The sequence below is a fragment of the Macrotis lagotis genome, chromosome X, assembly GCF_037893015.1.
Source record: "Macrotis lagotis isolate mMagLag1 chromosome X, bilby.v1.9.chrom.fasta, whole genome shotgun sequence".
NCBI lineage: Eukaryota > Metazoa > Chordata > Mammalia > Peramelemorphia > Peramelidae > Macrotis > Macrotis lagotis.
The window spans coordinates 151,786,207-151,799,209 of NC_133666.1; the positions used below are offsets into that span (position 1 = coordinate 151,786,207).

Consider the following 13,003-nt stretch of genomic DNA (forward strand, 5'->3'; position numbering starts at 1 on the left):
AACACACACAACTTATAAATACCAGTACTTTCAAATTTAAATACCAGAATATTCTTCAAAATCATAAAATAGAATATCCCTTTGCCCAGGATAAGGGGAGGGAAAAAAAAGATATGCTTGTACAGAGGGTAAGATGGGGTGCTTAATCTGAGGAGTTTGAACTTTTTGAAAAATACTTTTAAACTTACATTTTGATATAATTGATTTCTTTTGTATCTTACGCTATTTACATTTCTTGGAAGGAGTGGAAAAAATCAATAGGCAACCCTCTTTATATGTGGTGCACTGAGGGTACCATGAGGTATAATGTATTGAGGATTTTTTAAGTCACAAATTCCTAATCTTTTCACTTCCTTGATTTTTCAGATCTTCTCTTCTTGGTATCAAAGAAGTGCTGTATTATAAGTACACATCCACATACAGACAGACACATGCACACACAAATATTGATATGAATTAAAATCATTTAATTTTGAGAAATTTTCAAATTCTCTTTAAGATATTTCTTTGGGATAACTAAATAACCTCCCTGCTAAGAGAGAAGGAGAAGACTAAAACTAGAAGACCCTGCCCAAAATTCTTTAGTACAATTGTTTCTAGGCTGGCAAGTAAGGAAACTGCCGAATACCAATATTTTTCAATATCAACAGGTTTTTGACTTAGTTGTTGAGGACCTATTGTGGCATCAGTGGCATAGCAGATGAATTCTCTCTGAACCTGGTCTTAACATTTCTCTCAAATGTATTAAGTTAGAAAAACAGAGTAGATTTAGAATTTGCCAGACACTTAGTGAGTCTCCTAGCTCCTGTACTCTGCAACAATATCATTCCTTCCACTTTCCTTCTTCTCCCCTCATTTTCCCAAGTATATAACAGAGGGGTGGGGATTCTAGGTGCACCTGTAGTTTGAATAACCCTTCTGATATTCTAGTAGTCCCCATAATTGGTTATATTCAACAGTTAGATTAAATAAGATTATAACTAGCATCAAGAATTTGAACCATCATCATCATCATCAATAAAATTAAACCCTTCAGCTCCTGATAAATTTTCCTAATAGGGTCAAATATTCCTTTATCTTGGGTTAATGATTATATTTTTCCTCTTTATATATACATTGCATGCTGCAAATGTCTTATTTTTTGAGGGCTGAAGAAGGTAGACCACCTTGTCAAAACTACATTTAATTTTATATTCCCAAGTTCTATGAATCTTTGACACTTTAGATTGTTTAGTTACACAAGTATTAGATGTGTTAACCATTTTCTTGACATTAAAACTGCATGTTAAAAAATAAAGACTACATGTTTACCAAGAATTTTTCTTTGAGTAATATGAATACATTCTTAGTTATTTCTTCATAAGCATATACATTTTTGTGTAAGAAACTGAAATTTTATTTAAATTCATTTTGAAATAAGATATCTGCTCATAAGTATATTTTGAGCATGAAATTAAAATTTTATTTAAGTTCATTCTGAAATATGCATATGTTTATACATATTTATTATTAATCTATATACCTGTGTTCCTCATTTGTGGCTATCAAGCTAGACACATTCCGCAATATCCCACCTCCACTCTCAATGATGGCTAAAGTATTTGTTTGGCTCCGGTAAGTTAGTGTGCCAACCAGAAATGCAAGAGCACCATCAACAGCACAGATATCAGCTTTATTTTCAGTGCAATGTGCTGACAAATTCCATAAGGCACTCAGGACACTTTTGAGAGTGGATTCCTATTAAAAAAAAAAAAAAACACATAACATATAATAAGATAAAAAATTTATCTCTGATGCTTATAATTTTCTTTATTCACTTTCCCTTTCCCTTTCCCTTTTTAATACTTTAAAACCTTTGAATATCAAAGGGAAATTAAGAGATCATTCTTATTTTTAAAAATCAACATAAAATAAAATTATTAATGTACCTAAAAACCACAATAATCTAGACATTAAACAGTTCTATGAAGGAACAGCTTCAATGACTTAAAATGATAAAACACTAAAATGATACTCAGATTTATAAAAATTAAAAGAGCATTATTGTCAAGAAAATAATATATAAACTAATTTTAAAAAATGATAAAATATGACATGAGAATAAGCCAAGTGGGGAAGTGGGGACTGCTAGGCTTCATAGTGAATAGAGCACTGGTCCTGGAGTCAGGAGGACCTGAGTTCAAATCCAACCTGAGATACTTAATAATTACCTAGCTGTGTGACCTTGGGCAAGTGACTTAATCCCACTGCCCTGCAAAGACGAGAGAGAGAGAGAGAGAGAGAGAGAGAGAGAGAGAGAGAGAGAGAGAGAGAGAGGGAGAGAGAGGGAGGGAGAGAGAGGGAGAGAGAGAGAAAGAGAATAAGCCAAGTGGTGGTACTCACAGTCATATTCTAAGTAATACAGAGACCATTATGACTGGTGAAAATTTGACTTTCAAATATTTTTTTAACTAATATCAATCTCAAGTAAGAATTTGCAAAATAGTCATAATATCTAATCAGTTATAGAAAATCATAAAAATTTATTAAGAGCTTATTGTATAGAGTAAATTGGGGGTTTTTTTGGTTTGTTTTGGGTTTTTTTTTAGATTTTTCAAGGCAATGGGGTTATTAAGTGGCTTGCCCAAGGCTTGGTAATTATTAAGTGTCTGAGGTTGGATTTGAACCCAGGTCCTCCTGACTCCAAGGTCGGTGCTCTATCCACTGTGCCACCTAGCCGCCCCTTATAGAGTAAATTGTGATGGCAAAGTACAAAATTTGGATAAGACAGGGCCCCTTTAGATAAGATAATCTCTTAATCTTACAGTTTAGTAAGGGAATAAAATTCCAACAAGGACAGCATAAATATACAAAAATATCTGATAACTGCAGCAGAGAATTATGAAGCAAAGTATTCAAGAAGTTCTAAGGGAAAGACTAATAACCATGTGACAATGAGTTGGTTTTTTTAAAAATGAGTTGGATTTCAATAAATAAAGATGGGGAGTGAGGGTATTCGTGAGAGTATGAAATAACAATAGTTTCCACCAAGGATATTATGAATTGATATATATACAAAAGATGCTGAAGACATCAAAAGGGACATAGTGTTCTAATTTTATTTGGGTTCACTAATTTTGAGTAAAAAATGCAGACTATCATCTTTTATCCCAATGTGCACTTTAAATGGAGCAGGGTTAGAAGTTTTCAACTACACAGTTATTTGGTCATAGCATTTGGTAAATATATATTCTGCATTAAGAACACATCATATGTGGTTTTGGTAAAGGGTGAGGGAATAGAAGGGGAATGAGAATAATTTTAACAGTTCTGAAAAAATTTGCTATGCACTGAACTTAAAAAAAAAATGGTAGATGAAATTTTCTTTCCTAGTAAGGATCACAGGATTTACAAGTTTGTTTCTGTTAACGTGATGTGCTACTACCATCTCCACATCAGTCTGACAGGACAGATCCAATGGCCAATCCAAAATGGTCTTGCGCAATTTTTCCCTGGCTGTGCTGGGAAGTTCATTCCATATCAATTCAAGGAATAACTAAAAGCCTTTCTTTGATGGCTAACTCCTTGTCCAAGCAGAAATGGTGTGGGGCCAGGTCTGAAATCTAATGACTTTCATAAAAGGAGTTTCTGGTTCTCTAATTCCAAACTGTAAAGCTTAAATGCTGGTTTAACAAAATCAAGAGATTCTCATCAATTCAGTGCATCATAATTTCTGGGAGTTTATCTTTAGGGGAAATTGATTTATAGCTGGAAGTGGCAGGTCTACTGGACATTACAACATCCAGTGATCTCATCATCAGCTTCTTCTTGGTGGTATACAGCTACAATGGGAGACAATGGTGCTGGCAAACTGTTCCAGCTCACTCAGTTTGTGATTCTTCAGCTTCCTTAGATATTTCTTCTCTAGCTCCTTCAGTGTTCTTGAGAACCATGATCAGAGTACTCATGGGCACTAGCTCCTTCAGCAGGCTCTTATTCTTGTCTTTCTTCTTTTTGAACTGAACTTACAGTTTTTTGCATTTGGATTGACAAATGAGAGACCATTCAATTAGAGTAAGAGATTGACAAAAAAGGGTGGTGGTAGTTGCTCATTTCCTGCTAAAGGATATCAATGCAGCTATTTGTAGAATGGATAATGACAAAAGAGGTTTTTTTACTTTCTGGAAAATTTACTCAAGATGTGATAAAGAACTTGACTTCCTAATCCCCGGTGATCCACATAGGAATACATAATATAGCCAGAAATAACCTAGACAGCACTGTTAAAGATTGCAAAGTGATGTTATTGTATATTAAGATGTACTCAAGGAAAGAGACCCAGGAAACAGTGGAGGCAAATATTAAACACTTGAATAAAAATTAACTAAAGAAGAAACAAGGGATATTATCATTGGAGTATGCTGCAGAATATGTGAACAAAAAGAAGAAATAGATGAAAAGTTCAGGAAATGGATGGCAAGCTTGGCAAAAACTAAAGAAGTGATGGAAAGATTCTATTATTTGAACACCTGTTGGACTGCCCTCTGTACTAAAAATAGAACAGCTAATCATTTCTTGATAAGCATTAATGATAAATTTCATCATTTACAGGGTGAAGGAACCAATCAACTCAAAAAGCATTTATTAAGTACAACTAGAAAACCAAGACACAAGTAAACAGGACTATCATCAAGGAGATTAGATTTTATTAGGAGGAAATATATACAAAAATAATACATAAAATATAATTAGGAAAAAATCAGGAAAAAAAGTGTTAGCAACTGGAAATGGGAGATCAGGATAGACAATTTACAGAAAGTGATGAACTAAGTTTTTATAGATTCTATGTGTTAAAGTAGGAACATATTTCATGAATGTGAGGCTGTTTTTGCAAGGTTCATGGAATGCTGCTTTTGAGGAAGAGTTAGCATGTCAGTTTTGATGTAATATACAATATATAAATAAGAGAAATATTTATTAAATCTGGAAAGATATGTTGTTACCCAATTTTGAAAGGCTTTAAAATAGATGAATTTATGTTTTATCCTAGTGATAAGAGAGCCATTGGAATTTCTTGAGCAGGGGCATGACAAGGTCAGGTGTGCTTTAGGAATATACATTTGTAGTTTTGCTGTTGTTCTTATTCAATTTTTAATTTTTTTCAGTTGTGTATGACTCATGGTAAAAATACTGGAGTTGCTTGCCATTTCCTTCTTCAGTTGATTTTACAGATGAGGAAACTGAGAGAACTTAAAGATAAGCCCAGGGTCACACAGTTACTTAAATGTCTGAGGCTATATTTGAACTCAGGAAGAGGAGTCTTTCTGACTTCAGGCCTGGCACTCTGCACTACCTCTTTTCCCTAGCTTTGCTGAGGACTAACTAAAGAAAGGAGAAACTACAGGCGTGGATGTAAGTTAGAAGCCTGGCCATTTGGGTGGGGAAAAAAAAAAGAGGACAGATGGGAGATATATTATGGAGGTAAAGTTGACAAGACTTGATAATAATAATAACAATAATGATTGCTAACATTTAAGGGACTTACTATGTGCTTTACAAATATAATCTCATTTTATTATCACAACAATCTCAAGAGGAAGCTGCAACTGTTGCCCCCAATTTTACAGATAAGGAAACTGAAGCAAAACTGGAGTTAAGTGACTTGTTCAGGGTCTCACAGATAGTAAATGTCTGCAGTTGGATTTGTACTCAGATATTCCTGATCCCAGGTCTGACACTATCCACTACTGCTACCTAGCTGCCCTTAACTGAGGGGTGAGGAAATAAGAGTAGTTAAGAAAGTCTCTCATATTATGAACTTAGCTAATTGTATTGGATGGTTGTGCCCTTAACAGAAATAGGGAAATTGGGAAGAGACAAGGTTTGAGGGGAAAGATAATCAATCAAGGGTATTTTATTCTGAATCTGATTCTCATCAACTGGGAAAAATTTGTTATGTGAGTGGAATTGATATTATTGGAAGAAATTATCAGAATCAGAGCACAAAGTAAAGATATAAAGTATCTAGTAATACCTCCTGAAAGAAATCTCAAAAGAAAACCTCAAAAGACATCATATCCAAAAGTCAAAGAAAAAAATGCTGCAAGTATCCAGAAAGAAGCACAAACCAAGGAACCATAGTTTTCATCATGTAAGATTGTAGAATGGAGAAGAGATCTTGGAATATAATTTCCCAAAGGCAAAAGAGATAGGTTTGTAACCAAGAAGTTACCCTGCAAAGCTGAGGATAATTCTGAAAGTGAACTTTTAATGGAACTGAAAGTTTTCAGGCATTTCTGAAGAAAACAAATCAAAGCTGAGTAGGAATTTTGAAATAGAAACACAAGGGTATTGAGATACCAAACCTGGTAAATTTATTTAAGTGACTGGAAGGAACTGAATAGTAATGTAGTTACATTCTATTGGGGGACAAAGAACAAGGGTTTCTTCAGAACTTTAATGTTTTTAGAGGATACTAAGGAAATTAAATAAAAAAAAGGTCCTTGGGGATGGTTCTATTTCGTGAGTTAAAAGAGAAGATAAGAGATGGTAAAAAAAGAAGGAATATACTTTAGTGTGCAGAAGAGAGAAAAGATGGGGTCTAACTGATTGTTTCTCATACTTGGAATATGTGAGATGTGTATATAAACAAAGTGGCAGGATTGGGCATCGGATGAACTTGACTCTTATCTGAAACAGAAAACTAAGGACTAAACATATATACATCAAATTCCAAAGGGAGATAATTTGATCTGGGAGTATTTAAAGGGAAACAGCTAGGTAACAGAGATAGAATGCTGTACTTGAAAACTAATGAAGACTTGAGTTTAAATCCTCCAGTAAACATTTACTAGTTATGTGACCATGGGCAAATCACTTCACCATTTTCAGCCTGAGTTTCCTTGTCATTAAAATGAGGATAATAATAACACCTACTTCACAGGACTGAAAGCATAAAATGAGATAGAACAAAGTATTTCATCAATATTAACTATTGTTGGGAAGTTAGGTAACAGTGGAGTCAGGTGGACCTGAGTTCAAATCCAGTCAGACATTTAATAATTGCCTAGCTGTGTGACCTTGGGCAGGTCACTTAACCCTACTGCCTTGAAAAAATTAAAAAAATAAATTAACCATTGTTTTTATGATTGTAATTCAGGGGAGGGAATAGACACAAATAAAACAAAGAGATAATATGTTAAAGAGAAGGAAAAAAGAAAAAGTAAAGAACTAGACTCTAAGGGGAGGTGGTCTCAAATGACCTCTAAGATAAATGGGAAATGGCTGAACAAACTGGAGCATTTGAATATACAGAAAATTATTGCATCATAAGAAATGATGAGAGAGAGAGTACTGAAGTAGAGTATGCAGAATAAAATGCTCAGAACCAGAAGAACAATTTATACAAACTCTACAATACTGAAAAGAAAAAGAACTCTGAAGGACTGAAGAGATCTGCTCAATGCAATTGGCCTTCCAAGTCTCTGTAGGACTTATGATACAGCATACCCATCTCCTGACAGAGGTTGTGGAGACATTCATTTTTATTTTTATTTTTATTATTTTTTATTTTTTAGATTTTTGCAAGGCAAATGGGGTTAAGTGGCTTGCCCAAGGCCACACAGCTAGGCAATTATTAAGTGTCTGAGACCGGATTTGAACCCAGGTACTCCTGACTTCAAGGCCAGTGCTTTATCCACTACGCCACCTAGCCACCCCCAGACATTCATTTTTAAGCATGACTCTTAAGCGGTTTAGCTTTTTTTGATTCTGCTTTATTTGTCACAAGAGGTTTTTGTTTTGATTTTAAAATTTCCTTATACTCTTTATTGGGTGTAAGAGCAGAGGGGCAGTTAGGTGGCACAGTGGATAGAGCACAGGTCCTGGAGTCAAGAGGACCGAAGTTCAAAGCTGACCTCAGACACTTAATTACCTGTGTGACCTTGGGCATGTCACTTAACCCCACTGCCTTGGGAAAAAAAAACAGAAAAAGGGAGGAAAAAGCAGAGAAGAAATCTGAGGGAATTATCAATAATGCTACCCCCCCAAAAAAGAAATTTTAAAAAACACACAGAAGAGAACAGGGACATTAAGGAGGAGGCACAGATAAGGTCTTAAAAGTAACATGTAGAATTTATTATGAACTTTAAAAAAAAAGCAAGCAGCATGATATGCAGATCCAGTTTCATATACAATGCTGTTTTTCTATTCCATCTATAGAAATGCTCTTAAGGGAGTGTTAAGCTCAGAACAAAATTTTTTAAAAATTTTGGATGGAAAGAAACCAGCCAAAATGGAAAAACAGAAAATATCTCTGAAGGTCTTGAAGTAGCAGTGGATAGTAATCTAAGAGGAAAAAAAAAGATATCTATTCCTGAAATTTCAAGGAAAAGATTAGAGAATAGATGTAGATAGGAATAAGATGAAGTTAAAGGGTTCAAGTATATGTGGAAAATTCATGCAAGATAGATATTACTTTCTTGGTGAAATATGAAAATCAAGAGTCACAAATCAGTGAGGGTAAGATTAAAGGAAATAGGAATATCTAGAACAATGAGGAGTAGCCTATGGAATATAGGAATTGCACAAAGTTACTTGTCAAAATTTGGACAATAAAACTGGATAGGTTTATTCAACAATGAAACTTTCTCTAGCAGCACTTTATGACCTATGATCAAGAGAAGATAGATTTGAAAAATAAAAGCAAAACCACCCTTGACAGAAGTAATTATGTTATCAAAGACCTGATAATTGTCTAAAAAGTGAGTAGATCTGATGTAAAACATGATGAAATCAGAAAAACTGCAAAAAAGACAAGGACAGCTTTTTTTTTTCAGTGCTCGTTGAATTGATTGGTTAAAGAATGTCTGGATCTCTGACTCTCTGATCATGTATATATTTATAGGGTTTTCCTGGCAAAGATACTAGAGTGCTTTGCCAGTTCCTTCTCCAATGAATTAGGCAATTGAGGCAATTGTCCAGGATCACACAGTTAACTAATGAGTGTCTGAGGCTACATCTGAACTCCAGTCTTCTTGCCTCTAGGTCTGGCATTCTAACCAACTATACCACCTGGCTCCCTCCAGTTAAGGAAAACCTGGACTTTGTTCTGATTCTAAGAAGTAGCATGCTAAGATAAATCCTTTAAAATACTGACACAAGGGGTAGCTAGGTGGCACATTGGATAGAGCACTGGCCTGGAGTCAAGAGTACCTGAGTTCAGATCCGGCCTCAGACACTGAATAATTACCTAGCTGTGTGGCCTTGGGCAGGCCACTTAGCCCCATTTGCCTTGCAAAAAATCTAAAAAAAAAAAAAAATACTGACACAAATAGATTTTCAATCAAAAAGAGAGTTTTTGATATGCTTCCTGAAAGACAGAAGTATGACTCTCTTTTCTCAGATTTCTAGGCAACATAATCATTAGTGTTTCATACTTTGAAAGATGAGAAAAAACTGCAGTATAATATCAGATATTCTGATGCCATTCTTAGTCAATATAATTTCTTTCCCCTAATATAAGTAATGGATGAGTGATGCAAAAATAGAAGACTGGTGGGTTGGACATGGTGGGGAAGTGAAGGATTTTTAGAGAAGGCATTGCTAAAGCTAGTTAATCATACCTTTTTAACTTCCAAAGCACATTCCATTAAAGCTTTTACACTTCCAACCTCACGCAGAGTCTTTTTACTGTTCACATCAGCTCGCCAAGACAAATTCCTTAAAACACTTGCAATGACCTGCAAAATAGTCAAAGGATTCATTTAAGAACATTTGTCTTTTTATATCAATAAGCACTTACTGAGGACCTACTATGAACTAGGTATTGTGCTAAACATTTGGAATAGAAAGAGAAAAAAGGAAAAAATCCAATTGGGGTACACTAAAATTTGATGAACAATTATTTACAAAATGAATACAATGTCAATGGGGGCAGCAGTAGTTAGACTATTAGAAACAGCTTTAGGTTGGAAGGTGTACTTGACAAAATTTTGAGGAAAACAAGTGGATTCTAATGGCAAGGGGAATGTGGAAAGAAGGCACTCTGGCAGTAGGATTGGTAATGAAAAGACATGGAGATAGAAGATTGAGTGTTGAATAACTGTGAGAAGGTCAATTTGGCTATGGGGAGTAAATATAATAAATTTGGAAAAGTACGTTGGGATTAGGTAGAAAGCCATTTAAAAAAAACTAAACAGAGGAACTTATTTTTGATCCTAGAGGCCACAGGAAGTTATTGGAGTTTTTATGAATAGGGGATTTACATGGACAGATGTGTACTTTAGAAAAATCAGGAAAAGGGAGAGTGAAGACATTTGAGGAAGATGATATGGAATAAGATCTGAGTCTGTCAAGAACAAGGACAGAAATCACAGGATTTCAAACTGTTTTGGCTCATTTAAACAAAACAATAAAAAAATTCCCATGAGACTATAAGTGGTTATATCCATTCTTTGTTTAAAGGCCTCTAAGGAGAAGCAATTCTGTTACTTTTTCAGGCTACTTATACCAAAGAACCCTCATTGTTAAGCAATTTTTCTTGTTAGCAAGTCTAAATTTATATCTTCATGATTCCTACCAAATTGCTCTGCTTTTGCCCTTTGAAAACAAGGTAAATCTAATTTCTTTTTAAAATGATTGCCCTCAAAATACTAAAAGACAGGTACCTGTCATATTTGCTAAGGTTTTTGCTTAAATATGAAGTTTAATAAGCACTAAATTTTAGCTAGCCTATCCCTGGGGTTGAAGTTCACTGGAACAAAAACTTTCAGTTTTGGAATAGTTTATCTATTAAAAAAAATAAAAACCCAAATCCAAACAACTGACCCCTTAATAAATTGTTACCTGCTGTAAGTCTTCACTTTCAGATTTCAATTGGGCCACGAGAGCTCTCATACAGCCTTTCATAGAACACAGAGTAGCCTAAAAATAAGCAGAAAAGAAGAGATGGTCAGCAAAACATGTAATTTCATGATTAGTATTGGTTGATATTTTGATTTTGGAGCTGAAATTTAAAATACCAGTCTCATTTTAGTCACACAAGACATTTTGCTCAAGAAGGGATAAAATACAATTTATAAAATTGAAGGAACAGATTCCATGCCTTTGCCCCAGTTAGACAGTAAGTTCCCATTATGTGTCAAAAGCAGAATTTCAAAAAAAAAAAGAGTTCCAATGTAGCCAATGTGGTAGTGTGTATATCATTACATTTTCCTGGGTCACTCTCTAAGAAGTACAGTTAGTAGTTTGTGTTTAAACAAATAGAATCCCACAGATTCTATTTTCAAAGAGATAAAGTCTTGATTATATATATATATATATATATATATATATATATATACATATATAGGCTTTTCCTGCAGTAGTTTTTTTTTTACATAATGGTTTTAATCAACCACATGACTCCTCAAGTAAGGTGAAGGATAAGGCTTGATTAGTACTGAATGAGTGATATGTAAAATTAAAAGCAGCAAAAAAAATAGAAAACTGCACTGATCTCATGATAACTCCTTTAAAAATTGATGAAATTAAAAGAGGTGAAAGCACTTACATGTACAAAAATACTTGAGGCAGTGATTTTTGTGGTGGCAAACAATTGGAAACTGGGGGACTACCCATTAATTGGGGAATGGCTGAACAAGTTGCAGTATATGAATGTAATAGAATACTATTGTGCCATAAGAAATGAGCAGACAGATGTCAGAAAAGTGTGGAGAGACTTAAATGAACTAATGCAAAAGTGAAATGACTAAAAGCAAGAAAACATTGTACCCCAATAACAACATCAACTATGACTGACTTGATTCTTCTCAGCAATACAACGATCCAAGACAATTTCAAAAGACACATGATGGAAAATGTTATCCACACTCAGTTAAAAAAAAACCCCAACAACAACAAACTGATGAGTATAAATGCAGAGTGAAGTTTACTATTTTCACTTACTTTTTGAGGGTTTTTTCCCTTTTGCAAACTGTAATTGTTTTGAAAATTGTTTCTTCTATCAGACCATGACTATTATGAAAATTAGTTTTATATAATTATACACACACTACACACCCACACAAAAAACCTAAGTTAAATTGCTTACTGTCTTAGGAAGGAGCATATTTGGAACTCAAAATCTTATGAAAAATGAATGTTAAAAATTATCTTTATATGTTACTGGAAAAATAAAACACAATGAAAAAATTTTTAAAAAACCACCCCAGATGAAATAAAACCTACCTTGTTTGCTACATCTCCAAAAGTTAAGTTCGTCAGAGCCATTCCAGCATATCGTCTTAATGTGACGCTGTAGTGGTCATTAGTAAGCCCATACATTTCACAGTCCACTTGTAATAATTCTGCAATAGCCTGAAGCCCCCCTATTTAAAAAAAAGAATAAAAGTATTTATTCCAAGTGAAAAATGATTATTTATTAATAGAATTTCATCATTTTAATCAGTAGAAAAATCTTTGGATTCTATATCCAATCTGAATTTCATTGACATGGCCAAAGAACTGGTTTCAATTCAAGAGATACTAGATGAAAATAAAATGATTATTTTTTCCTGAATGAAATTAAATATTAAATCTCTAATGAACAAAATTAGGTCCAGACACATATAAAATTTTTTACATATGATCTGAAGAAAAGAATGCCCAGGGAAATCTTACAATTCAGAAAATGTAGTGCTTTTCTGAGTACTCAAAAAGTCAATAGGAGAAAAATTACAGAACAATTTTTTCAGGCTGAAGGACTGAGAAGAAACAGTTAATGAAATGAGGGAAATAAATCTGCCTATATGATAGCTTCAGAGCTTCAGTGTTTTCAGTTATATTGTGAGAAAAGAAGGGGTTTTTTTTAGGTTTTTTTTTTTTTGCAAGACAAACCGGGTTAAGTGGCTTGCCCAAGGCCACACAGCTAAGTAATTATTAAGCGTCTGAGACTGGATTTGAACCCAGGTACTCCTGACTCCAGGGCCGGTGCTTTATCTACTATGCCACCTAGCCGCCCCTGAGAAAGGAAGTTTTAAGTCAT

At 34.3% G+C, this 13,003-nt stretch overlaps 1 protein-coding gene across 5 annotated transcripts in view; it reads right to left on the minus strand.

Moving 5' to 3' along the window:
* Positions 1-13,003, minus strand: part of APC (APC regulator of WNT signaling pathway) — a 148,989-nt gene that overhangs the window by 16,803 nt on the left and 119,183 nt on the right. For all 5 annotated transcript variants that reach the window (XM_074200564.1, XM_074200563.1, XM_074200560.1 and 2 more), the window contains 4 exons: positions 12,208-12,347; positions 10,825-10,902; positions 9,603-9,719; positions 1,523-1,737 (listed from right to left, as the gene is read on the minus strand). In XM_074200564.1, coding sequence (XP_074056665.1) covers positions 1,523-1,737; positions 9,603-9,719; positions 10,825-10,902; positions 12,208-12,347 — 550 coding nt within the window. The remainder of the gene's footprint in view (positions 1-1,522; positions 1,738-9,602; positions 9,720-10,824; positions 10,903-12,207; positions 12,348-13,003) is intronic.